The sequence below is a fragment of the Drosophila biarmipes genome, chromosome X (assembly GCF_025231255.1).
Source record: "Drosophila biarmipes strain raj3 chromosome X, RU_DBia_V1.1, whole genome shotgun sequence".
NCBI lineage: Eukaryota > Metazoa > Arthropoda > Insecta > Diptera > Drosophilidae > Drosophila > Drosophila biarmipes.
In genome coordinates, this window is record NC_066611.1 from 21,724,969 (window position 1) to 21,751,107 (window position 26,139).

General features: G+C 50.6%; 4 protein-coding genes across 10 annotated transcripts; 3 read left to right on the forward strand and 1 right to left on the reverse strand.

Annotated features, from left to right (window-relative positions):
* Positions 1–85: 85 nt before the first annotated feature.
* LOC108023203 (sex-lethal homolog) lies at positions 86–3,680 on the forward strand. 3 transcript variants are annotated; one of them, XM_017092463.3, is made up of 6 exons: positions 86–218; positions 905–1,054; positions 1,120–1,497; positions 1,709–1,816; positions 1,881–2,062; positions 2,957–3,680. In XM_017092463.3, exons 2-6 carry the CDS (start codon positions 992–994, stop codon positions 3,621–3,623), a joined length of 1,398 nt encoding a protein of 465 aa, XP_016947952.3. In that variant the 5' UTR covers positions 86–218; positions 905–991; the 3' UTR covers positions 3,624–3,680. The 3 variants fall into 3 exon arrangements, with proteins under 3 accessions (XP_016947952.3, XP_016947953.3, XP_016947954.3); XM_017092464.3 differs by having other exon boundaries at positions 116–227; XM_017092465.3 differs by having other exon boundaries at positions 121–194.
* Positions 3,681–6,398: 2,718 nt separating this feature from the next.
* Positions 6,399–10,351, forward strand: LOC108023197 (5'-AMP-activated protein kinase catalytic subunit alpha-2). Its single transcript, XM_017092455.3, has 3 exons — positions 6,399–6,765; positions 6,886–7,214; positions 7,986–10,351. Exons 2-3 carry the CDS (start codon positions 6,936–6,938, stop codon positions 9,450–9,452), a joined length of 1,746 nt encoding a protein of 581 aa, XP_016947944.1. The 5' UTR covers positions 6,399–6,765; positions 6,886–6,935; the 3' UTR covers positions 9,453–10,351.
* LOC108023227 (thioredoxin, mitochondrial) lies at positions 10,348–11,971 on the reverse strand. Its single transcript, XM_017092501.3, has 2 exons — positions 11,615–11,971; positions 10,348–10,840 (listed from the first exon to the last, which is right to left on the reverse strand). The coding sequence occupies exons 1-2, from the start codon at positions 11,804–11,806 to the stop codon at positions 10,544–10,546; spliced, it is 489 nt and encodes a 162-aa protein (XP_016947990.1). The 5' UTR covers positions 11,807–11,971; the 3' UTR covers positions 10,348–10,543.
* A 496-nt stretch (positions 11,972–12,467) lies between these two features.
* LOC108023195 (uncharacterized) lies at positions 12,468–26,006 on the forward strand. Of its 5 annotated transcripts, none has more exons than XM_017092453.3 (4): positions 12,468–12,845; positions 18,440–18,975; positions 22,693–23,149; positions 23,322–26,006. In XM_017092453.3, the coding sequence occupies exons 3-4, from the start codon at positions 22,721–22,723 to the stop codon at positions 24,624–24,626; spliced, it is 1,734 nt and encodes a 577-aa protein (XP_016947942.1). In that variant the 5' UTR covers positions 12,468–12,845; positions 18,440–18,975; positions 22,693–22,720; the 3' UTR covers positions 24,627–26,006. The 5 variants fall into 5 exon arrangements, with proteins under 5 accessions (XP_016947942.1, XP_050746453.1, XP_050746455.1 ...); XM_050890496.1 differs by lacking the exon at positions 12,468–12,845 and adding an exon at positions 17,034–17,147; XM_050890498.1 differs by lacking the exon at positions 12,468–12,845 and adding an exon at positions 17,164–17,185.
* Positions 26,007–26,139: the final 133 nt, after the last annotated feature.

Consider the following 26,139-nt stretch of genomic DNA (forward strand, 5'->3'; position numbering starts at 1 on the left):
TATTAAAGTCAATGTTCTTTTTTGCACTGTGTATTCCACTAGCACTGCCGAGTATCGATAGTCGCCGCGCCTATCGATGTGCGGAGGCGCAGAAAAATCATCGCAGCATCGATAGGTCCATCGCTGTTTCTCCACCTCTGCGGCATTAGCGTTTTGTGAGGAAAAGTGCACAAAAACCGTTGTTTTCCGGTGGAGTAAGTGAAGCCGTTTGCAGAAAAGTGAGTACGGTGCGTTTGTCGTGCTGCGCCGAGAGTTTTCCGGGTTGCCCCGTGGTTTTTCCGTGCGGACGCCGCGTTTTCCTCGCATTTTCCGTGTTGCTTTTTTTCAGCCTGCATGGTGCCCCAAGCCAACTAGCACAGACGCACTGCCCGTGTACGTGTGTGCGTGCGTGTTTGTGCGAGTGCGCAAGTATGAGTGCACTTCGTGTTGGTATCGTTTTTTTTTCTTCCAGTAGCACTGTTTTTTTTTTTGTGTGTATTTTGGTTTCCCAGGGAGCGGTGGGCAGGGAGCTCTTGGCCTGCACTGCGTTTTCCCGGGACCAGAATTCCCGGGCGCCCAGCAGGGGTCGCCGTTGCCGCCGTTGTCGTCGTCGTCTTCGTCGTCGTCGGTGCAACGCGGTGCATCCACTTTCCAGCTAATCTCGCGCCGTCCCGCTTGCTCTGCCTGGTCACTCGGCTGCCCCGAGATGTACACACACAGACTCGGCTTCTGCCGAGAGGAGCGCGCTGCAGTTCCGGGAGCCCCGAGTCCAGAGTCCTGGGCTCCTGAGCTTCTGAGTCCGGAGCTGCGCTCAATCCGCATCCTGCAGTCGCGCAACACGGTGTTCAGCTCGCACGCACATGCCAAATCTGAACTTCTGCAGCCTGACAGCTAATTGACTTGCCCTCTCTTTCTATCGTTGCAGCTTGTGGCGCGAACTGCGACGCAAAAACACATTAAAACAAAATAACCTAAGTAAACAGAAGCTATCGCAGGCGAAAACTCGCAGGAGATGTCCAACTCGGAGAAGATGCAGGACCAGGAGCACGACAACGAGCAGTCATCCGACGTGGAGGTGCGTTTTCTGGCCTCTGATTTTCATGTTCTGGTTTCTTATTTTCTACTTTTTTTCCGCGCCAGGAGTCCGCCGACAACGTGGGCCGAGAGGAGGGCACCGACGAGGACGAGGACAGCAATGGCAACATGCAGCAGGAGGACGGGGATGGTGACGGTGACGGTGACGGTGACGGTGATGGTGATGAAGATGGGGACGGGGACAACGATAACCAGGAGCAGTCCGGCGACGAGGAGCAGAACAATGGCCAGGGCAACGACGGCAACAACAGCTCCGGCCAGCAGCAGCAACAACAGCAACAGCAGCATCAGCAAATGGACCGCACCAGTGCCACCAACCTGATCATCAACTACTTGCCCCAGGACATGACCGACCGGGAGCTGTACAACCTCTTCAGCGGCTGCGGCCCCATCAACACCTGCAAGATAATGCGCGACTTTAAGGTAAGCACTCGGGGTCACCTGGGCAGCTGGCCACCTGGAGACCTGGATTTCCAGGTGGGCTGGTTGCCATGGGCTACCAGGCCCGGGTGAACTGCACGTCACAGGTGCCATCCCTGTCGCACGTTGCATACACACGAATCTGGCTGCTCACCCACGCCTCCTCTTTCACCTCTTCCACCTCCCTCCTCTTCCATGGACGCCCACGGAGCAGACGGGATATAGTTTCGGCTACGGCTTCGTGGACTACAAAACGGAGTCGGACTCGGAGGACGCCATCCAGAAGCTGAACGGCTTCTATGTGCGCAACAAGCGTTTAAAGGTGGGTTCGATTGCATCCCCTTCGAATACACATATACATATGTATTTTTGCTGCCCGCCCACAGGTGTCGTATGCCCGACCTGGTGGGCAGTCCATCAAGGATACCAATCTGTACGTCATCAACCTTTCGCGGAACATCAACGACGACATGCTCGACCGCATCTTCTCGCCCTTCGGCCTGATTGTCCAGCGCAACATCCTGAGGGACAAGCTCACTGGACGCCCGCGCGGCGTTGCCTTTGTGCGGTGAGTATGGATGCAGAAATGGGAAGTGGGAAACGAGATACGAGCTGTGCGATGATCGAAAATAGGTCAAATTTTCCGAATTAGAATCCAGGTTGGCCCAATTACACATTGATTTCTGGATCAACTATTTTGATTGAAATCAGTGTTCACCCCATGAAAGTGAGCTTTCCAATTTGCTTGTGAAATAGTGTCAGTGCAATTGGTATACTTATATCGCAGTTCTGAGTAGTGTCATCAAACTAGTGAAGCGTTAGAAGTTCGTGCTGAAATGTTGCGAACTTAATATTAAAAAAGAACAACGAGATAAAAGGTATTTTGATTTCAAACCTTGTGTTACTAATATAAAATATAAAGGGCTGGCTTTCTCGACGCAAAGTGAGTCTAAAAGTCTTAACCATTCATATGCGTTTTTAGGTGCAAAATAAGAGTGGGCTAAAACCTTTGACAGTTTTGTTATAAGTTCTGAAAATTTCAAACAAAATTCAAAATTCTATGTTAACCATGAGGAATATTAACCATGAGTAATATTAGTTGAACCACACCTACATGTCATTTATGAATAGTGTTCTTTGAACTTGTGTTTAAAAATACACCGTCATGGTTAAATATATTTTAAAAGACTTATCAAATCTTGTAAAGAGAAAGTGATATGCATACTTAACCAGAAGGAAATTTATTTTTTGAATATCGCATCTAAGGGATCACCATGTGTATTAAAAAAAAGGATGATTAAATATATATGCAGGTATATACAATGTTCTGCATCAACAACGCACACATAGTTGATTTCTATCATAACACTTCACTAGTAAATGATTGAAGTATACTTGTGTTTTTTTATTTTGAACCAATGTGAAGAAGTTCACTCTAAAACTATCACTCTCTCTCTTGCAGCTACAACAAGCGCGAGGAGGCTCAGGAGGCGATCAAGGCCTTGAACAACACGGTGCCGGAGGGCGGATCGCAGCCAATCTGGGTGCGACTCGCGGAGGAGCACGGCAAGGCCAAGGCGGCCCAGTTTATGTCCCAGATCGGAGGCGGCAACGGTGGTGGAGGCGGCGGGCCGCCGCACATGGGTCCCGGTGGGCCGATGCAGCCGCCGCACCACCACAATAACCACCATCACAACAACCATCATAATCCGCACATGCCGCCGCATCACCATCAGCAACAGCATCCGCATCACCATCCGCCGCTGCACCACATGCAGCACCACCACCCCAACAACCACAACAACAATCACCACAATAACCATCATCATAACAACAACAACCACAACAACAACAATCACCACCACAACATGGGTGGTCCGCATCCACACCACATGCAGCAAATGCACCCGATGGGCATGAACATGGGCATGGGCATGAACATGGGAATGGGCATGGGCATGGGCATGCCCATCCACGGAGGCGGCGGCGGTGGTGGTGGCGGCGGCGGCGGCGGAAACGGAGGCGGTGGCGGTGGTGGCTTCCACCACATGGCGCACAGAGGTAGATCAAATAGAACAACACGATCTCAAAAACCGCATCCATATAACCATGCACAGAAATTTATCTAAATACGCCATTAATTTCTTTACACGATATTAGCTGCATCTCACAGGTGAAGTGTTCATGCTGCCATTGCCGATTTGCAGCCGATTCCCCAGCCAGCCGCATCCCGTAGGCAATGGCACTCGCCACAGCCCCAACAAGAACAACTAGAGCAACTGCACCAGCAGATTCAGCCGATTCATTACGAACTACCGCCCGTCGTAGGCCAGCAGAATAGCTACGACCAGATATTAACCCAATCCAACTACTCCGACTACCTAGTTCCGGTCTACTTCCCAGTCGCCACCTATCCATCGGCCGCCGCCGTCACCTCCACTCCGCCGGCAACAATTACGGCCTATCCAGCTGTGTTGGCCGTGTCCGTTCCAATCACTTCTGACCCAGCAACCGTGTTGGTGCCCATCTCCGAGGGAGATCCCTCAATCATTTCACTTCCCGTTCCCACGGATGAGGCTACGCACTTCTATAACATTGAAGAGGACCTGGTCAACTCGGTCACCTACTACGACACGGCCAACGGCGAGCTGTGTGCTCTGGGACTCGTCTATGTGAGCTACCAGGAGCAGGAGCCGGAGCCGGACATGCAGGAGGATGCCATGGATATCACGGATGCCATGACATTGATTGCCCAAATGAGCAGTGCATCGCTGGCAGATGGAGATGGCGACGGCGAATGCGAGGAGTAATGGACTGGCGGGACAGATGGACTGGGCGGCGGACTTGGCGAAGAGAACGGGCGCGCAGGCGGTGGCAGCTCCGAATAGAAATAGATCGAGAAGAATCCGAATCGGAGGAATAAAGAAGGAGACGAAGATGAAGATATTAGACAAAACTAAAGTATCAATAACCAATATATTCAATATCCTATCCAATAGTAGCCAGAACTCTCTCGCTCTCTCTGTTACTCTCTATGTGTATGTATGTATGTTGTTACCCATATATCATATATGTATATCCATGTCGAGAGCCAGGATCGGTTGAGGCTATGCTATATAATATATCTATTATATATCAAAAAATATACTCTGGCCAGGAATAGCAAATCCAAGCATTGGCAGCAGGAGGCGGCAAGTACGAGATGCACGGCAGGCATGAGCAAAACCGAACCGAAAGAACACTATCACACAGATATAGATTTTAGCCAAGCAAAGTTGATGATGCATAGCGTGTAATAAGATGTAAGAAATAATGTTCCAAAGTACACAAGCCCACACATAGTCCCCCAACCCGAAACACCCATAAAGACGGTCGGAGTCGAATCCTTGATGCACGATTTCATGATTTCGAAAAAAAAAAAACAAAACACAAAATATTTATGCACTACGATGCGAATTTCTAAGCAAATTAAGAAACAATTCCAATGAATTTGTATGAGGAGCATACAAAACAAACCCCAAACGCAAATGCAAAAGTAATCCGCAATTTAGGCCGCGACAAAAACGGAAACATAACTTACTTAACCCTAGAGTTCTGGATACGGACAAACGGACTTACGGACAAATAGATACGCGGGGAAGGAGTAACCTACCCAAACGGACTTCGGACGGCTTGCTCTGAGTAGATGGTTAATTTGTAGACTTTTAAGAAAACTTCAACAAGAAGAACAAGGGTTCGTTCGCGGCACTTGCTTTTTACTAAATAATAAATAAATTATTGATGTATAACCAACAATCCAAGTACACAACAAACACCCTACACTAAACAAACACCTATATATTAGAGTAATATATATGAATGTATAAACACCCGATTTGCCGTAAACCTCCAACAGAAACTCGACAAGATGATCGCTGAATATGAAATAAACTTGAAATTTTCCAACCAGCATACCCCGGTGGGACCCCGAAAGTCCCAACGCTTTTTTTTTTATATATTCATAATCTCTAAACGTAAAACCTAGTCTCGTAGCATTATCATATAGTTAAGGTAACGTTTTTTTTCAGACTAAACTTAACGCGCGAAAGAAAATACCGAAATACATGTATTTAAACTTTAAATTCTAAAGTTAATTGATAATAAAACAACACACAAATCGAATTCTTGAGCCTGCGAGCGAGACGGAACGATGGCAGCGCCGGCGAAAGAGAGCGAGAGAGAAGATACAGACGAGAGGTACAGTCAGCACGTTGCAGTGTTGAGTACTGTGTGGAAATGGAGCTTACAGTTGATAGATATTGATGTACATTGATTGATGTTAGGCTAAGCAAATAAATAGCCAAAATGTTTGTTTTTCGCCTAGCTGAATATCCACATACTAACGTTTTTAAACGAATACATTTAACTTTACTAGTCCTTAAGCGGGCCTATTCGAAAGGTGAAACCAAGGAGCTGTGGCAACCTCTTACTGAAAAACGAAAAACCAAAACTTACAAATTTAGACATATACACACATATTTGTGAACAAACTGAATTTTACTATAAATCTATGAGAATTTTTAGGGTCGTATTCTTGATAAATTGATATTTGAATGTTGAATGTACACCCAACCGACCCCAGACACTCGAAACACACACACGAACGGAGGCATCCTGCTATTGGAATGGATCAGGATCAAATTATAATATTTCCCCGGTGTATTGATGTATTTTCAGTGACCAAGCCAAAAAAAAAAACCCTTTACAAAATCAAGTTGGTGTAATAAATGTGTGTTTTAATCACAATGCGCCCATGTTTTCCCTTTCAATTGGAGATCAAAGAGTTTCGAATTAGGCACACTGAATAGGCTTGGCTTTACGCTCGTTTTTCGACTAATATCAACATATTTTATATATTTTTCTATTAGACGACAAGACACCCTAGTCACTTTTGAATTGCCCGCCCCGTGTTGCTGACTGTCCTGACGATAGTCGATTGCCGATAGCAGCTGACAGGCCATCGATAGGCACTGGAAGGCGTGAGAGAGAGACGGGGCGCGAATCAGCTGCTGGAATGACTGTTGTTGGAAGCGCCAGCGCCTTCCAATGTCAATTAAATAAGCAAAACCAAAACGCGAAGAAAAGCCCAGCAAAACGGAAAGCAGATTCTCGTTGCCGCGGACGATCATAAAACCAGGAAATCACCACCATCACGCACGCATTGCCGCACAACCCACATACGGCCACATCCGCATCCGGACGAGGTGGCACTGCGGGCAGGAAGAACGTAACGTAAGTGTTCTATGCGCCTCTGTTCTCTTCTGTTGATTCAGCGGACTACACTACGCAATAAACGATAACGACCTTCCCCTGCTCCTCCGCCGCCCCTCTGAAACAACCGCTCCCCTGCAGCGCAGCAGTGGAGCAGCACCTGCCCACCAACCAGGAGCTACCAGGTCGAGATGCCCCAGATGAGGGCAGCGGCCGCTGAGGCGGTGGCCGCCGGCAGCGCCAACGGCCAGCCGCTGGTGAAGATCGGCCATTACCTGCTGGGCGCCACCCTGGGCACTGGCACTTTCGGCAAGGTGAAGATCGGCGAGCACCAGATCACCCGGGTCAAGGTGGCCGTCAAGATACTCAACCGGCAGAAGATCAAGAGCCTGGACGTCGTGGGCAAGATTCGGCGCGAGATCCAGAACCTGAAGCTCTTCCGTCATCCGCACATCATCAAGTTGTACCAGGTGAGTACGGGCGAGCAAGCGCCTAGGCATTCCGCCCTTCAAAGTGAACACTTGACCAACAAACAGTAGCCATCAGCTGATTACCTTACCGAATCGCACTGTAGAAACACAATCCTTAGTACAAACAGCGGGTCTTCTCGTCTTCCTGTTCATTGACCAGGGTAAACGAAACGAGAGACCAGGAAGCAAAGGCCTCCTGGGGCAGCAGCAAAAACTGGGGCACTAGTTTGCTGACGACAAGGCCGTTTGGCCAGAAAACAAACATGGTTAGGTAAACAAATAGCAGAACAAGGCCTTCTTTTGGAGAGCGAAGTGGGTAATACCCTTTGAGAAGGAGGAAAAGGTCTGTACGGAACTGAAACTCCAAACATTCACTACTCTTCAGGATAAAACAGTGATACAGTGCGTATAGGTTCTAAAATGGGATTTGTTTATATTAGAGGTTCCATTGGAGATCAAAAGTACCATGTAGTTCCTAGCTGTAGAGTGTTCTGTATGATGATATAGGTTCCTAACGTTAACAGAACCTCAAAACCCAAATACTCCTTTCTCGTTATGATAGCACAGTGATATAGTTCATAAGAGTACTTAGGTCAGGTACGGAAAAATAGGGTCCAAAAAGATATCCTTCGTAAGTTGGCGTATACTAGAGGCTCTAGAACTTAAAGCCCAAGTGTGAGAATGGACAACTTTTTCCCAAAATAGGGAATGAGGGTCTTCAACCCCCAAGAAAACTCCCACCAAAGTAACCCCTTTCGTTAACCCCCAAAGGTCATATCTACGCCCTCGGACATCTTCATGATCATGGAGTACGTGAGCGGCGGAGAGCTGTTCGACTACATCGTGAAGCACGGCAAGCTGCAGGAGCACCAGGCGCGCCGCTTCTTCCAGCAGATCATCTCGGGCGTGGACTACTGCCACCGGCACATGATTGTGCACCGTGATCTGAAGCCGGAGAACCTGCTGCTCGACCACAACATGCACGTGAAGATCGCTGACTTCGGGCTCTCGAACATGATGCTCGACGGCGAGTTCCTGCGCACCTCGTGCGGCTCCCCCAACTACGCGGCCCCCGAGGTCATCTCCGGCAAGCTGTACGCCGGACCCGAGGTGGACATCTGGTCGTGCGGCGTCATCCTGTACGCCCTGCTGTGCGGCACGCTGCCCTTCGACGACGAGCACGTGCCAACACTGTTCCGCAAGATCAAGTCGGGCATCTTCCCGATTCCCGAGTACCTCAACAAGCAGGTGGTCAACCTGGTGTGCCAGATGCTGCAGGTGGATCCCCTCAAGCGGGCCAACATCGAGGAGATCAAGAAGCACGAGTGGTTCCAGAAGGACCTGCCCGCCTACCTCTTCCCCTCGTCCATCGAGCAGGACTCCAATGTGATCGACACCTACGCGGTGGCCGAGGTCTGCACCAAGTTCGGCGTCAAGGAGACCGAGGTGCATAACTCGCTGCTCAGCGGCGATCCGCACGACCAACTGGCCATCGCCTACCATCTGATCATCGACAACAAGCGCTTCGCCGACGACGCGGCCAACCAGATAAACGAGATCAACAACTTCTTTGTGGCCGGCTCGCCACCGCCGCCGCCTCCGCCGCCCGTTCCCCACCAGTCGTCGCTGGACAACCAGGCGCCGCTGGCCACCGTCACCGTGGGCGGAGGCACTGCAGCCAGCTCCGGCACGGCTACGCCAGTGCCACCGGCCTCAGGCGGCACGCCCAGCAGCACCATACGCCCGCATCCGGAGCGGATTGCCCCGATGCGGGACCGGCAGCTGGCCATGTCCGTGCAGACGTCGGGCGGCGGAGCATTTCCGGAGAAGACGGCCCGGGGCGGCACGCCCATCAAGCGGGCCAAGTGGCACCTGGGCATTCGGTCGCAGAGCAAGCCGAACGACATCATGCTGGAGGTGTACCGGGCCATGAAGGCCCTCAGCTACGAGTGGAAGATCATCAATCCGTACCACGTCCGTGTGCGGCGGCAGAACGTGAAGACGGGCAAGTTCTCGAAGATGTCGCTGCAGCTGTACCAGGTGGACGCGAAGAGCTATCTGCTCGACTTCAAGTCGCTGACCAACGACGAGGTCGAGCAGGGCGACGACGTCATCATGGAGAGCCTCACGCCGCCGCCGCTTAGCGTGTCCGGGGTGATGCCGCTGCAGCCGACCGGACACCACACCATGGAGTTCTTCGAGATGTGCGCCGCCCTGATCATCCAGCTGGCGCGCTGAGAAGCCCGGTGACCGCCGTCGGCCGCAGCGGATTCGATGGGATCTTCTCGGTTGGCGATCTGCCAGCTCGGACCGCCCTGAGGATTGACCATGTACACCCGGATGACACAGCCCCACAAAGGAAAGCTGCGGAGGCACGGAGTTCGGGGTCCAACCAGTTGACCACTTGACCAAGTTCTAAGATTCGACGCAACCACTGGGAAACGACCTTTCTCCGCCCCCCGAACCCTTTTGAATAGAATTAGACACTCAACAAATGCAGGCACAAGTGGTCCTGCTGCCGTTTATAAAATTCATAAGTAAAACTGGAAAGATGTAACATTGCAAATGTAGTTTTTCGAAGAAGTGCAATTTGGTAGACAGCTAGGAGAACCCCTTCCAAAACGGTGGCAGGACTGACTAGCTTCTTAGCCCAAACACTCGAACTCCGGACCCCAGCTTCCCTTTGTGCGGCTGTGCATCTGCATAGAATGTTTTTGAATTCGGACGCCCGCCGGCCGTTGCCGCTGCCGCCGCTATATGCTACCGTTACCCGCTTTTGCCGCCTCCATTTCCGCTTCCGGTTAGTCGTAAGTTTGTAGGTTCCGCCCCGAAATCGCCCCGATCGGCCGGCGGGCTTCGAACCGCCCCTGTTCTGTTTCTATTTCTATATCGATTTCTGTATCGATTTCTTTGTTTATGTATACAATGTTGAGTTATATATTTTACCCGCGAATGCACACCGCATGTGTACGTCTATTTGTATTACGCCTAACGAGAATTGTAATCGGCACCTTGTCTGGGGCACGTTGTTTGGATTGTAACTAGATAACCAGATTTGGGCCAGTGAGTTTTATGTATCCGTACGAGTTTAATTGAGCCACAATAAAGCGATCCATTAATATTCTAAACCGAGTAAAGTAAGATTAGTTTTATTGCATATTAAAGTATTTTGTGCACACTCCTCCAGCGTCGTTGATTGCAATTCCCGCCTCGGCATCGGGCTGTATCGCAGTAGCAGTCTCCCGTTTCGTTTGTAAAATCATGGCCTCCCTGTGGCAGATCCCAGATTCCAGATCCCGTCCAATCCACCCAACTCTCGGATTAGTTCACTACTGCTTCTGCTGCTGCTTGCGCTTCAGTTTGTCGATGAGCGTCTCGATGCTGTTGGCGTCCACCAGGCCGATGAACTTGTCCACGACCACGCCGTTCCGGAAGGCCAGCACGGCGGGCACGGCCTTCACCTCGAAGGTCTCGACCAGGTCCAGGTTCGTCTCCACATCGATGACCGCCAGGTCGATCTCGTTCGAGTTCTCCAGCAGCTCGAGCATCTTGGGCGTGAGTATCTTGCAGGGATCGCACCACTCGGCGTGGAAGTTCACGATCACCGGGTTGTCGCTGTTGATGACCTGCGATGTAAGAGTAAAGGGGATTAGAAAGGAGCGCAATTCAACAGATTGCAGTGGGGTATTTCTGGAAACCCATCGTATTAAATAGCGCCATGCATATAACGTTTTGAGTTCACTTATAGGCATAACGTCATGGCATTAAAATGGGAAGTGGGTTTGTAGCTACAGCGCTTTATGGTCTCGCTATGAATCACCTAGTAGTTTTGCCTGCTATATCATTGGATTTAAATATCTGTTACTAGATAGGCATATTTATTCTTAAGTTACAGTGGCATGGCAAATAATGGCTACTGCAGGAAGTATAAAGTTCTGTATACTTTATGATACAGTTCCTCTTTTTTATGGAACAAGAGGCACCTTGCCTTATCTAGCCTAATCCACCTGCAATTGATAAACTGAAGAGGGGAAGTGTGGAGCCATATGCTGGTGGATCTTCCCAGCTGGCTGAAAGGGGTTCAAACCGGTATCCAATGTTTTGGGGGGCTCATTTGCATACACGAGCCAAACGGGCCAACGGGCCAGCGAGCCAAAACACAGGCAGAGAGGCGAGTGTGCGCACACACAGATGTTTGGCCACGGGTCGGGTCCATGGCCTAGTGCGTCATGGGGTGGATCCACCACCGCCGCCCCTTCTGCTTCCGCCGCCTGCGCCCCTGCCCCTCACGGAAAACCAATCACGTACGCCAGCAGCAGCGCAGCAAGGTCATTTCCCGTTTCCATTCGCGTTCCCGTTCCCCATTTCCTTCCCGTTGCCATTGCATAATCCTGACTCACCTTCTGATCGAACTCGTAGTGATCCTTGATGACCAGCATCTTGTGGAGGGGCTGTGACTGCGACAGGTACTTCTGGGTGGCCTTGGCCGCTTGCGGAGCTATCCTCTGGCAGCTGCTCTGGGCACTGGTGGCTCCGATGGAGCAACAGGCAGCCAGACGTGGCGCTATTCCCTCGGCGGCGATCTTCAGCATGGCGATCTGGGTTACTGGCTACGAGGTGCGGGTGCGGGTGCTGTTGTGGATGCGGAACACGGGGATTCGCAACGATTAGATTGCGGTGCTTGGGGTGTTTAAATAGTTTTTCCGTGTGTGTACTGCGTGTGCGTTCAATGTTTGTTTATAAACTGCGGATGGAAAGCCAGCGCTGTGCAACACTGGCACCTGCGCGGCGTTGCCACCTGGCAATGTGCAGCTCTACAGAACACTGAACTAGCTAGAAAATATAGGGCAAACATTGAAATAGTTTTAATTAATTTATTGCCTCTTTCAAAACTTCCCTGATCATTCTTTGAAACCGATCGAATATTTATTGATCCTAACAAAATCTAAGCAATTTTTTTGTTCGAAACAAATATATAGTTTGACTAGAGGTTTTTAGTACACGTACATTTTTAAAGATTCGTTGCAATACATTTATGCATTTAGTTTTTGCTTTCATTTTCAATCTCGTTTATGTTTAATAATATTTCCGTTCAGGCCAGAGGAAAATCACCAGTTGATTGATTTCTCTCTCTGCCGTTTTGAATTTTGCGCCCTGCTTGCCCCGCGCCTCACCCCCCCCCTGCATCGTTCCTTTTCCTTTCGCCGTGCCACAACAAAATCTGGCATTTCATTTGAAGTCGCGCGTTCGCCCGTTCAGCCGCGCTGCCGCCAGAGCAGAGTGTTGTTGTTGCTGCGATTGTTCCGTTCGTTCTGTTTGTGTTTTGCTTCCCGTTCTTATTGTTTTTCCCGACTGGACTGTGCACGGAGTTCGCTTCCAGTTCCTTTTTTTATACTTTTTGTTTGGTTTTGGTTTCGAAGAGCGCAAAGCGGCAACGCGTCCTGGCCTAACTGTAACTGCCACCCAAACACAGACGTGGGCACAGGCCCACAGGTTGAAAGTCGAGCTCAGAGCGTGCACAAGTGTGCGTGCGGAAAAAAGTGCTGCATAAGGTGCGAAAGAACATTGCGAAAAGCGGAGATTGGGGCATTTAAGGACGAACCGGAGCGGAGGAGGAATACGAAAGCCAGCGTGAGTAAGAAGTAGCATTAAAATCGCAGAACACAACAAAAATCGACGCAATTCGCCATCCAGATTCCAATTGAAGTTTCAAGCTCTGTCCCTGTGTGAGTGTGTGCGAGAGAGCGGGTCGTGTGTGTGTGCGTGTATCTGGGTGTGAGTACGAGTTTTTCCACCCCAGGAGCGCCGCTTGAAAATCCAAATGGAAAAAAATCCAAAACGCGGTTTGGGTTTCGGATTTGTTTAATACCCTCCCTATCTTCCCGTTGAAACGTGTTTCTCTTTCACAGCTGTTTGCACCTCCTTCTTCTCCTTGTCCTTCTTGCCTGCGATTTATGACATCAACACACGCTTTCAGCACACACACGCACACACTTGGCCCAAAGCTTTGTCCTTAGACCAAAGCTCTCGCTTGATTCCGATTCGTGCTTACCGTAAAGTCGCAGTTGCTTCGCTGCTTGTTCGTCCTTTCCTTTGGAGCGCGCTTTATTGTTGCTTGTGTTTTGTCCCCGACTTTTGTCGCATTAATTGTTATCGATTTCTGGCGAAATGCCACTTAACGTAATTTCCAATCAACGGTGAATGGGGGGAGGGGAGCAGGGGAAACGGATACGTACATACATATGTACGTTTGAATGAGGTTATGATCGTAAGCCAGAGTTGTCACTCACCAAGAGAGCCAAGAGACGTATCTGTATCTGATAGTAACTACTGCATCTCAAGAAGGATTAGTGTTCAGTTACACAACCTCTAGTTTCTAGAGACTTATCATCCGCTTATGGGAGGAGTATTAATGTTTTTCCAAAAACTCGCTTAGTTTGCCCTTATGAAAAGTGTTTCAGATATATTTAATAGGCAGCCTTTACCCTAGATTCCCCCAGTTCTCGCGTTGATCAATCACTTCCAAAACTGTTACCCAGAAATAATGGAAAACTGAACACGAAAATTGGAAAAGCTGGCACGGTCTGTGGGTGGGGAAGGAAAACTTTTATGATGATGCTTTGGCCTAAAAATACCGCGCCCAGCAAACGTCTCAATTTTCCGAGAGTGCTCCGCCAACGAATTCTCCAAGTTCCATTTGCGATCCCCCTCAGCCGATCCCCGGCGATCGGATCGGCTGGGACTTGGGGATTCGAACCCAGGTCGCCTTGGCACCTTGGCATCATCGGCTGAAGCGGGTGGCTAGCGATATCCGCGTCTAATTTTGGGCTCATCCTGAGCAGGTTCTTCTGCCGTCTGCCGTCTGCCGTCTGCCGTATACCCTCTAGCGCCCAGTGCCCACTTCTATTTTCCCCGATTTCCATTTGCACCCCATGCCATGCCATAGACACACTCGAAGACCGCACTCTTCTATTTCTGATCCGGCTAAATATAGATCCCCGACTTCGACTTCGGCTTAGTTCGTCGGGCCGGGATGGGATGGAATGGGATGGGACGGGATGCCGCAGAGGGCAGACAGGAGAAAGGTGGAAAGGGAAGTTCAATTACCTTTAAATGGATTACACAAACAATCCAGGAGAGGGGCGGAAGCCTATATTAAACACAGGCACGCACTCACACCCCAGAACTGAGAACTCAGAACTCAGAACTCAGAACTCAGAACTAGATAAAGCAACACAAACAGACCAACAATGCGGAGCAGGGCGATCGGGCCTCTGATCCCGATTCCGACTCCGATCGCGATTCCGACTCCAACACCGCCTCCCCACCTCTGCTCGCGGCCCCCTGAGCCCCGGAAAAACTGGGGAAAGCGGGAAATGCGGGGCCTGTGGCCGGGGGACGGGGGACGGGGGCACTGCTCTGGCGGTGCTGCCAAAAATAAATTTGAACTCAAATCGCAGCGTCAGGCGAGAGGCGAGGAGAACGAGGCGGAGCGGCTGCCAAGAAAAAGAAAAACCAACGCAACGAATTCGCCTCCAAAGACCGGCCCACATCGCCGCCTTTGGGCCCGCGGTAGTTCTTCTGGCTACCCACCCAAAACCAGCACTATTCGCATCCGCCACTGAAGTCGGGAGGCTACAAATGCATTGGCCCTTGTATTTTACTTGTACTTGCCATATAGTCGTTGATCCAAACTTAGTGTATGGATTGATGTTGCAGAACCAGATCCCTAATAGGATTGGTGCAAAAGGTCATTTTGGTTTACATACTATGATCAGATCACATAACAATCTTCATTATATCTCGTACCCCGATAAAAATGAAATAGTACTGATTTGATCGTGGATTGAAGGATTGAATATGAGAATATATGAAATAAGGTGAAGTTGGATACGATGTTAGTCTTACTTGCTTAAGGACAATTGAAATCAAAGTTTAAAACCATTTAATGCATTATATTTAAGGTTCAAATAACCCAACAAGGATTGAATTTCACAAAAAAAGTAGAAAGAAGTTTTTAGCCTAAGAATAATATTAAGAGACTTGTAAAGTTCTTTTCTCCGTACATTCTATTTTAGGATTCAGCCAATGTTTTTTGTGTGTACACAATTCCCCAAAATTGTATAGAACCTAAGGAAGTAACGATGATTTTTATTTTGATAGGAAATAGCTTGGGCTGGTGTAGCCAATAATTCTCTTGGGGTAATACGAGGCCAAGGATCGAATATGCGAGTTCCGAGTGGGAGAGTGGCAGAGTGGCAGAAGGTAAGGGCTCCAGAAGTCGGATGGGTCTACGTGGTCGACCCCATTAGTTTCGAGTTTCCAAAAGCGCACACACACAAAAGCGCACCATCAACCAGCCGACACACGGGAACTCGGAGAAAATGGTGAAAAGCCGAAGCGGAAAATCGAAAATGGAATATGGTTTTCCATACGCTCGGACCCATCAATTTTCATCATCGGCGAGAGAGCTTAAACAGGGGCTATTTGTAAACGCAGGCATCTGCTGGCTGCGCCCGCCGCCTCTTCCGCCCTGCCGTCCGTGCCGCCCACTCCACCGCCTCTAGCCAAAAGCCAAAAACCAAAAACCAAACCGATCCCTCTCTCGCCGCCCGTTTCCTCCGCCTCCTGGCCTCCGCCTCCTCTCCTCCTCCCCTGCCTCATCTTTGGGGCAGCTATTTTTAAAGTCGAAAATACTTTTCAGCTGCCAAGTTGCGAGATGCCAAGTACAGTTGCGTACTCGAGCGATTGGACCAGATCAGATCGGATCAGGTCGGGTTGGAGGAGATTGGTTTAGCCCGCGGCCAGTGTAGGGCAGAGAGCATCGAGCAGGATCTTTCCGCAATCAGCGGCTCCAAAGATGCTCCACTTATAGTATCGAATCTCTTGGAGCCAGAGTTTCTTAGGAAAGTCAACATAAAAAGACTAAAATATTTGATTTTATTGAGGGAGCGTTCTTCAAAACCCAGCTCTTCTGAAGCTAAAAGGCTTATAAAGTCATAAACAGCTATACTAGTCTTATAAAGTCAGAAATAACTATACCATACTGATGATTACAGGAGGAAATCTTAGGAAGTAATGTTACTCGGGGTACTTATGGATATCTTAAAAATCACTGCTATGCAAAATCCCGATGGGATTACTGGGGGAGACCTGAGAAAGTAGTGGTACTCGGGATTCTATGGATATGCTAAGATGCGATCAAGCATACTGTTGGGTCAAGAGAGGATCTAAGTCAATCCCACCAAGATATGATAGGAAACCCTTTGGGGACCCTGGGAACTCCGATGGTGCCAAAGATCTTCGGGGACCTTTGGGTGGCGCCGCTTTTCAGGGCATACAAAGCCATCCCAGGCTGGATTTTCCTTGGTTTTCCCTCTGGCCCGCTGATCGGCCGGCGCTGCTTTTCACTTGCTTGTGGCTGTGCGCAATGTAAAATCGTTTTTCCGAAGCTCCGCTCTTTCTCTTTCTCTTGGCCAGACACGCAGCCACAGACACAGATGCGGATGTACCTATACAGATACAGATGCGGATGTACGGACACAGATACAGACACTGATGCGCGGCGGCAGAGCAGAACTTTCGGTTGGAAATTTGCCAACCCCTCATGGCGCTTTTCGGTGCGATCAGCTCGACCCCAATAGACGGCGGACTGGGGACTGGGGACTGGGGAGCCGGAGTGGCCAGCAGGGGCGGCGGGGGGCGTGCACCTTCGGAGACGCGGCCAACAGGCTGCGACGGCTGCTCCGGCTGCTCGGACCGCTCGAACCGCTCGAGTCTCGGTATTCTGCGGCTGAATTCCGAATTCGCTTTCAGTATCAAATTAGACTGCGACGGCTGCTCTTTGAGTGCGGCCAAAGAACGGAGATCGGAGCAGCACCGGGGCAGAGCATTCGTTTTGATTCGAATCCCGAATCGGGCCAGTTCGGAACGGTAAGCGGTTGGCAGCGGTTATCCGGTACGGGTATCGGGTAAGGCGCGCTCTCGTCTCTGCGCTTCGCTTTCCACCATTCCCCTTGTACTCTTCTCGTTTCGCGTTCATTTTTAGTGGTCTTCGGGGGCTACTGGGGGGCCGGGCGGGCTGGCAACAGGCCGGGGCGGAGGCGGAGGCGGAGGCGTGGCGTGTGTGGGCCGGCGGACGCGAACCGGAGGAGAACCAGATGAACAGGGCCAGCTCGGAATGCCTCTGCTCTTCCTCGGTTCTCGCCGTTGTTTGTTTTTAATTGTAGCGAGCACAGATCTGCGTCTTCTTCATTCCTCGAATTCTTGATTCGTCATAAGCATGCATATATCCCCAAAGCTATATATCTTCATAGGTACACAAGGCGTATGACTTGTCTTCGATTCGCCGAATTTTCCAGCGTCCTGAATATTGGGCAAACAAGACCCTGGAGGCAGGCTTGTCAGTCCGCTCAATGTTTTATTCCCCTACTAGAACCTCCTTGAGATAGACTTGAAGACCGAAGGTAACTGGATTGGTCTTGAGATCTTGCTAGGATCTATCAGTCTGGGAACTTTCTCATTGATTTTGTGTGTATTGATGTTTTTACAAGCATATAAATATCACTGAGAAGTCAATAGGAAAATTTCTTCCTAAGATCCATTATGATCCATTATATTTACGGTATACAGGAAAGTAGTGAATCGTTTTAGGCAAAAGAGGCTTTCTCCGCCCCTCCAGGACAGATCTGAGTTAGCGTTGGGGAAGATCCTGGTTTGGGCCTTGCAAACGTTGCTCTACTAAGCAACCCTATTTGGCCGCGGCTTATCGAGTCCGCCGGATCAGGTGGGTAGCGGGTGAATCACCCGCCCGACTTCCAAGTTCCCGTGGAGCCACAAGCCCACCTTAAGGCGATAAGATAGTGCCGGGCAGCCGCACAGCCAGATTAGATATTAGTTTCAGTGCGGTTTCAATGAGGCCTAACTTTCCGAGCAGGGAGGGTGCGATAGAGTGGGTTCTGTTCGGGTCCGCTTCTGATCTGGCCAGATAAGAGGGCTGGAGGCGTGGGATCGCGATCGCAGGGCGGCACTCAAGTCAAGAAGTCTTGCCTGCTCCCCGTTCTTCTGTCTTGATTCCGATTCAGTTCGGCTGTGGGTACCGCACACTCTCACTTACGCCTGTATTTATGCCTGCGCCTTTCCCCCAGCTCTTTCGCCGCCGATGTTTACGTTTTGGCGTGATTTCGTATTAACAAATTCACTTCTCTGTGTATTTTTAATTTTAGTCCAAGGTTTGAAACAACAACTGTGAGCAGTGGAGGCAGAACGAGCGTTCAGCTATAAACGATATCAAAGCCAATAGGAGGAAACGCACACAAGAGCCGAAGAACCAAACCAAAGACAAAGTCTTCGAGTCCCCGAGTCTTCTGGTCTTCGGGAGAGAGTGCTGCGAGGAGGGACAGAGACGGGGCGCGTGCGAGCGGGACGGAGACGGAGACGGCGGGCGGTCAGCGACGTTGGACAAGTAGTTGAAAATATTGCGCATACGCCGCGTGTACCGAAGGCAAAGAACAACAAGCCGTGCGTTCTCCGCTTTTCTTTGAGTCGCACCGATTCACCTTTCGAAAAGAATCACCTCAGAGGACCACAGGGCTGAGGGACACATAGGGGCGGAGGAAGAACAGGAGGAGCAGGTGGAGCAGGAGGAGCAGGAGGAGCAGGAGGAGCAGGAGAAGGACGAGGAAAGTGAGGAAGGAGAAGAGCCGAGGATCAGCGGCTACTTAGGAAATCCATTTCAGACTGCAGCCGGCCACAAATCCAGGTGAGTCCAGGGAACACCCTTATATGGGCCAAGTCAAAGGCAGTTCGACCCTGGGTTTCTTGTAGTAAATCATGCCAGAAGAATTGGTTAGGACTGGGAATTCCACATCCTACTGCATATGCAGCTCTAGTAACACACATGCTACACCTTATGTTTTCTGTAAGCCAACTTAAACTCTTCCTATGCGCAGGGCTTCCTAAAGAGCGAACTTGGGAAGAGTGTAGTTAGGTCTCTTAATGATCCTTCTCAGCCGGGCTCCCGGGCCCTGGGAGTGGGATCTCGAGTTGAGATCCGAACCCAGCCGCGGGTCTCAGGTGCTGCCGCTCGAGATTGGAAATTGCACAACGCCGGCCAGCACTTGCAAGCGCTTTGGCTACGCTCCCACACACACACAGGGTGGGAACGAGTGTGGAGGGAACATTACACCCGCTGAGTCGGTGTCGTCGTCGGTGAGCGCTGCCCGATTCCACGATTCCGCTGCTCCGGCCGCAGAGCGGTAGTAGTGAAAATTGTCAACTCAAGCGCTGCGGTCGGTGACGCTCGGGGAAAATGCGTACCCCTCAGCCCGCCGGGAAGGAGAAGACAAAGGGAAGGCACGCGCGGATTACCAGGCGGCTCCGGGGCCCGAGTCGCCAGCTGGTGGTCACGAGGAAGAGCAGGAGAATAGCGCCCACTGCACCGGGCGCAGGCGCAGGCACAGGCACCTCGATCGTGGGACGCAGGTGCGTTTGGAACCGGGGCTTCCTCAGGAGGGGCTTTCGGTGGGCAGAAGTGGAGCTGGAGGCGGGGACGGGCTGCACCGAGCTATCAGCGTGCAAACAAAGCCAATTAGAACTTGAAGCCCCCTTCCCGCCCCCCAGCGACGCAGGGTGAAGCTCCACTCCACTCCCACTCCCACCGCGACGCTTGGCGGCCCCCATCCCCCCGTGCTCCTATCTGGGCTCGCTTTTATCAGCGGCTTATCAGTAAATAATTCCACCTGTTGCGCGGCTTGTGCGAGTGTGAGAGTGTAGATAACTCGAGGTGAGGTATCGCATTAAGCAACGCTTGTGCTGTGCTGTCCCCAAAAAGCAAACTTTGCTTGTTTGCACTGCTCAGCGCTCCGCCGGGGAATGGAAGCCCCATTGCCGGTGGATTTCGTAGATAACCAAACTGAAACCAAACTGAAACGAACTGAAACAAAACCAAGCGAACCCACACTTGTGCACATGGGGACCGATACAGACACAGATACACTTACAGATACAGATACAGATACAGATAGAGTTACGGATACTGAGGCAGTCTGCCTCAAATCTTATCTTAAAACTTGACTCGACAGCGGCGCAGTGACGCAGACGCTTAGCAATGCCGCTTCCATTGCTCAGGCTGTGTCTGTTTATCGGGCAATCGATCAATCGCCGGCGGGCTAGTCCCTTTCCCAGCCATAAACCATTCATTGAACCTTCCGGCCAACATCCTTTTGTCCTGCTTTCAAATGCGTTTTCCTTATGGTGATCAGTATTGGCTTCAACCATCCAACTTTTTATTAGGAAACCTATATTTTCTATAATAAATCTGATTTATACTATAGGTAACAATTCCTAATTTTTTTCAAATTTCGCATTCACTTTGAAAGGATTTCCTGTAGCCAGGATTACAACTGAGTTTTAGAAGGATTTTGATATTACTTGCACCCCAATGCCCGATTTTAAAGCTCAAGTTAATGTTATCGATAAATATCCTGGTTGCCTATCGATGTCCGGAAACTGGACATCCTTCGAACCATTTGAGGTTATGTAAAATTCATTAATTAAAACCGCGTGGACCCACATACATGCATATGTACACTTGTATGAATTTGGCTCTTCAGCCGAACCGCTCTCTGGACCCCTCTCACTCGCACTCACAAGTCAGCTCAACCCTTACTTTGTTGCAGCTTGAAAGCGGCAAAAAGAACAACGTTTATTTATAAACTGCGCTCATTGTTGGGGGTTTCTCTCTGCTCCAAGTTTCGCTCCCTCTCTTTCGCACACTTATTTGCTGTTCTTAAGCCTCTTCTTCTTGCCTCGACTTCGCCTCTTCGCAGGGGGTGGGGTGGGGGTCGGTTTGTTGTTGTAAACTCGGTTTCAAGCTTTAATTACGTCTCACACATAAGCACGTTGCCGTGTGTGTGTGCCTGCAAACAGTTGAGCTCATTGTGGGCGTGTGTGTGTGTTGGAGACAGGAGGTATTATGTGGAGAACGAGCAGGAGGAGGAGGGGGAGGAGCAGAGCTCCATTCTTCTTCTTCGCCAGCTATTCCTATTTTTGTTTGCCCAACGCCGACGTCGCTGCTGCACTCCAATCCAACGGTACTTCTGAGCGTGCCCGAATTCGAATTCAAATTCAGTCGAGCTTTGCGCCTCGTCGCCGCCGTTCGCGAAGTTTTGTTGGGCTCGTTCGTTTTCCCCACTCTCTCCTGCTCTCTGGCGCGCTCTCTCCAGCTTGCCACCCACTTTTCTTCGCCCGCTCGCCGGCTTTGGCGCGGCCTCAAAACGTGAGTACCCCACTTTTGCCCCTTCCCTGCCCTGCCCATGTGTGCGTGTGTGTTTTGTGTGGGAGCGGAGAGTTTCACGCTAATCTCCAATTTCCAGATTAGATATCAGTTAATGCAGCAGTTTGTTGGTGCCGCTTGGTCCTCTCTTTCGTCCTCTTCCACTTTCCGCCCCCGCTTAGAGCAGCTCTGGTTCCACAATCTTCTCTTGATTGAGAAGAGAGTCTTCCAGGATCATTTCTCGATAAATGGTCGTTCTACTTTTATCAAGGATTTCAAAGATGTGAGCTTTTGCGGCCTTTGCGTACTCGGCCTACACTGAAGGAAATAGTGATAGCCGTTATTAATGATGAACAAATAAAATGTTCAATTTCAAGTATCAATTTTAAATTATTTAAGGTAGTCCTGTGAGTATCCAAATGATACCAATCGTTTTGATGTCATCCATGAAATACCTATCCATAGTGTTGTATTTATCATTTTTGTTCTCCCAGTGCACTGCTCTCTTCCCCTCTGCTCGGCTGCGTCGGCAGCTTATCACTCTCGCAGAATGCGTCCATGTGTGTGTGAGTGGGTGGGTGGTAGGGTGTCAAAGAGTGGAGCAGTTGCGTTTGTTGTTGCTTTGTTTTCATTACTTTATTAATTAAGAATGTCGGTGGGATCGGGTCGCTTGCAGGGGGGTGGCTGTGTAATCAGGAGACGGCAGGGGCAGCAGATGGGGCGGACGGGATCTGCGCGGTGCACAGCTGGTGGAGTTCCGTTCGGAAGAGCCAGCGCCAAGCCTTCCGTTTATGCTTAAGTAAACTCATTTCAAATTCAATTTATTGACAAAATATATATAAAATAGGTATTTAAAATGCAGATATAAAGGGTTAAAGTTACGGGCCAAAAAAACAGAAAGGATTCTAGATATAGATGTAGAATTAATGTAACAACTGTTCTGTGGATTTTATTCCGGGCACTAATTTATATTTTACAAATTAGTGAAACATCTTTGAAATCTATTTCGAAAAGTTCTTGGGCAAATATATAGAAGTTGATGCTTCTAATTTTAGGGAACCAAGATCCTACAGGAACAAGGTCCTAATAAATCTGCTCAAAACAGTTGTCTTTAGTTTGGGACCAGATTAAGAGGAAATAAAGCCACAATCCCAATCTTAAAATCACCATAAATCTTTATCTCAAATCCCCATCCCGTTGCAGCTTCAAGACGTCTTGCAAAAGGCTGAAAATGGAGAAGACTCCCCGGTACACGCAGCGGGAGCGGAACATGGTGTTGAGCTACGCGGCGCAGTACAAGGACGTGATCGAGAACAAGCGCACGGACGCGGAGTCCAACCGAAAGAAGGACGAGGTCTGGCTGCAGATCGCCGACGATTTCAACTCGCGGGTCTACCACCAGCGCAGCGCCAAGCAGCTGCGCCAGCTGTACAAGAACATGAAGCTGCTGCTCAAGAAGGACCTCTGCGGCGAGGACAAGGACAACCGCTCGTTCATGGACCTGCTGAACACGCTGGCGCGCCAGGAGTCCGTCGCCCAGTACATCGCCGAGCAGCTGTCGCCGGAGGGCGCGGGGGGCGGCAAGCCGTGCCTCTCGGGAAGCGGCGGCGGTGGCGGCCAGGGGAACGGACACCATGCGGATGACTACGAGGACTCCAAGGTGGGCTCATGACCCATGCCCCTAATGCATCATTGTATTCACTGCTTTACCTTGTGTCTTCCTTGGCCTAATACTCCAAGCCTGTGCTAAGCCATTGAAGCCCCCATTTAAACCACAACTTAACCCAAGTCCACAATGATTTCAGTATCATTTTTTCTCCTCCCAATTGCAGATGCCCCTCTACGAGGGCATGGACACCGACGTGATCCTCATCAAGTCGGAGACAATCAGCGACAACGAGCAGACGGACAACGGGATGGACTGTCTGGAGGACGACGACGACGACGACAGCCTGAGCCCCAAGGCGCCGGAAGTGTGCCTGGAGGAGGAGGACGACGTGCTCTTTCCCACGGACCTGCGTCAGCTGGTGGGTTCCTCCTCCGGCGGTGGCGGTGTCTCATCCGCCTCGCTGCCCGGCAATGTGTCCAGCAACGGGCTCACCGATACCGTTCGCCGTGCCGCCAGCTCGCCCGTGTGCTCCACCAAGACCTCGGTCAGTTCGGGCGGAAGCTATGCCTCCGCAGCGCCCAAGCCGGACATCACTATCCAGACGGTGGGTCACATACGCGTGGGCAGCTTCGCCAACATCAACAAGACCCTGCAGAACGGCGGCTCCAATGCAACGGCCATTCTGTCCAGCGCCAGCAACGGCGGCTCCAATGTCAGCGGGGTGCTGCCCCTGACGGCGGAGCAAGTGCAACAGCACACGCTACTGAACGGCCTGGGCCTCTCCGCCGTCAATCCGTCGCAGTCCCTGCAGGCGGCCATTAATGGCCCCTTCGTGTCCACCACTCCCGTATCATCGCTGGCCATCAGCAGTCGCCGCACACCGCCCACTCTGCAGCTGCCACGCCTGCAGCGCGGGAACAACAACAGCAACCATAACGCCAACAGCAGCAGCACCGCCGGCCACACGAGCAACAGCAGCCACACCACGGTGACCGCCAATGGAGTGCAGCTGCTGCTCAACGGCAACCACCATGGCCAGCAGACGCACCACCACCTTGCGCGGGACAAGGCGGGCGGCGTGGCCATTGGGGCGGCGGGCAGTTTCAATGGCTACAATGGACTGGCAGTGTCGGCGGGCAGCAATGCGTGCAGCACATTGAACAGCAGCGGCTCCGGATCCGGAACAGGAAGCAGTGCCAACAGCAGCGGCGTGGGACTGACCAATGCGTCGGGCGCAAGTCCCGGCGGTGGGGCGAGGAGCCAGCACCAGGAGCTGATGAATTCGCTGAGGATCGAGGAGAGCAGGCAGAAGATCGCCCTGATCAATGCCCAAATCGAGTATTGGCAGACGCTGACCCGCAAGCTGAACAGTCAGCCCGGCCACATGCCGAATCCCGCGTGCCCGTGCCACTTTCCCGGAGCCAATGTCCTCTCACCGTCTGCCGTGGCCGCTGCCAGTGCCTCCTCCACCACCGCCGCCGCCTCCACATCCGCCAACTTGCTGCAAACGCAGGCCAGCACCAGCTAGTCCGCAGAGAAGGGGCGGCGGCGAGCACCAGAGGGTCCTCCGGGCGATGATGACGACAGCGACATCATCTCTTTTGTGGACATCGACGATGAGCGGTCCGAGGAGGAGGAGGAGACGGAGGACGAGGACCAGGACGTAACGGACTTGACGCTGCCCGACGTGGACGATGAAGAAGACTCACAGGATGCCTTGGTCAAGGATGTGGGCGTGGTGGGCGGCCTTTCGCCGCCAAACTCACCGCCCCACTCTCCTCCGCCGCCAGCGAAGCGCTCGAAGCGCCGGGAAGCCACCTCCGAGCTGCTGAGGCAGCTGGCCCTGCAGCAGAATCAGGAGCTTCAGGAGGACCTTCAAGAGGACCTTCAGGAGAATCTTCAGGAGGATCTGCACGAGGATCCCCGGATGGCTGCCCAGGAGGGGTGCTAGTATTTCGTATTTCGTCTAGTTTGCATGCCACTTTTTACTATTACCATATTACCATATTACCATATTTATTTACGCCTAGTTTGAGTGCCAAATCGAAAATAGGAGCCTTGCCATCGAGAATGCTTGCCAAAGGACCTGGTCAACAGGTCACAACCACTCGCAACCCGCTATTTAATTAATTGCTTACCCAACTTAAACCTAGTGCTTTTCAATTTTTATTGCCCGCTTTTTTGCGTTCTTTTTTTTTCTAACGTTTTTTTTTCTCTTAATTAGTGTGTTTAATGTTAAGTTTGTTCTGTTTGTGAGCTGCAACCAAAAAGAAGGAAGGAGGAAAATCTTGACTTTGTACATTTAGCTTGTAAAATTAGACGTAATTACTAAACTAGAGCGAGCAGCTAAGAGAACACAAAGAACGAAAACTGTACAAATGTGGTTCCTAATCTAGTCCCTAAAAAAAGGAGTGAAGAAGCGAAACGAAAGCGACGCAGAAAGCCTAATGTTATGCCTAGCCGAGAACTTGTGTATTATTTTTATATATATCAGCCCAGAGAGTTCCCAAAGAGCCCTATCCCAAAAGAAAAACCATCCAAAGAACTGTAGCTAATTTATGTACTTAAAGAACCCCGAAACCAAAAATAAGAAAAGAGAGGAAGAGAAAGTAGTCTGTACAGAGGTAGAAAGAGACAGGCGAAGCTGAGAGAGAGAGAGAGAGATGGAGAAACTTGCTAGTCGTTGCTGCATAACTGTATTTTAGTGTAGCATATAAACCATTTAGTTATTGCTAATTGTACGTGTAAAATACAAAAAATGCCTACCCAGTAACCACAATTTACAAAGAAGCACTTGCAGAAACCCGGAAACCAAAAGGGAAAAATCCAACAAAACCAAACAAAACTCTTTATACAATTTTGTAAACAAAAACTTATTAATAAAACAAAGAATTTACTTTGTGGCCTAGCTGCCTGCGTTCTGCCTTTGGCTCTTGGGGCGCTGCCCATTTAAAAGGCGCTGCACTTGGCGCCAAAAGCTGGCGCATTGCCCAACACTGGCCTGCGGGAATGTAGGGCTGCCAGATGGCCGAATCCACTGC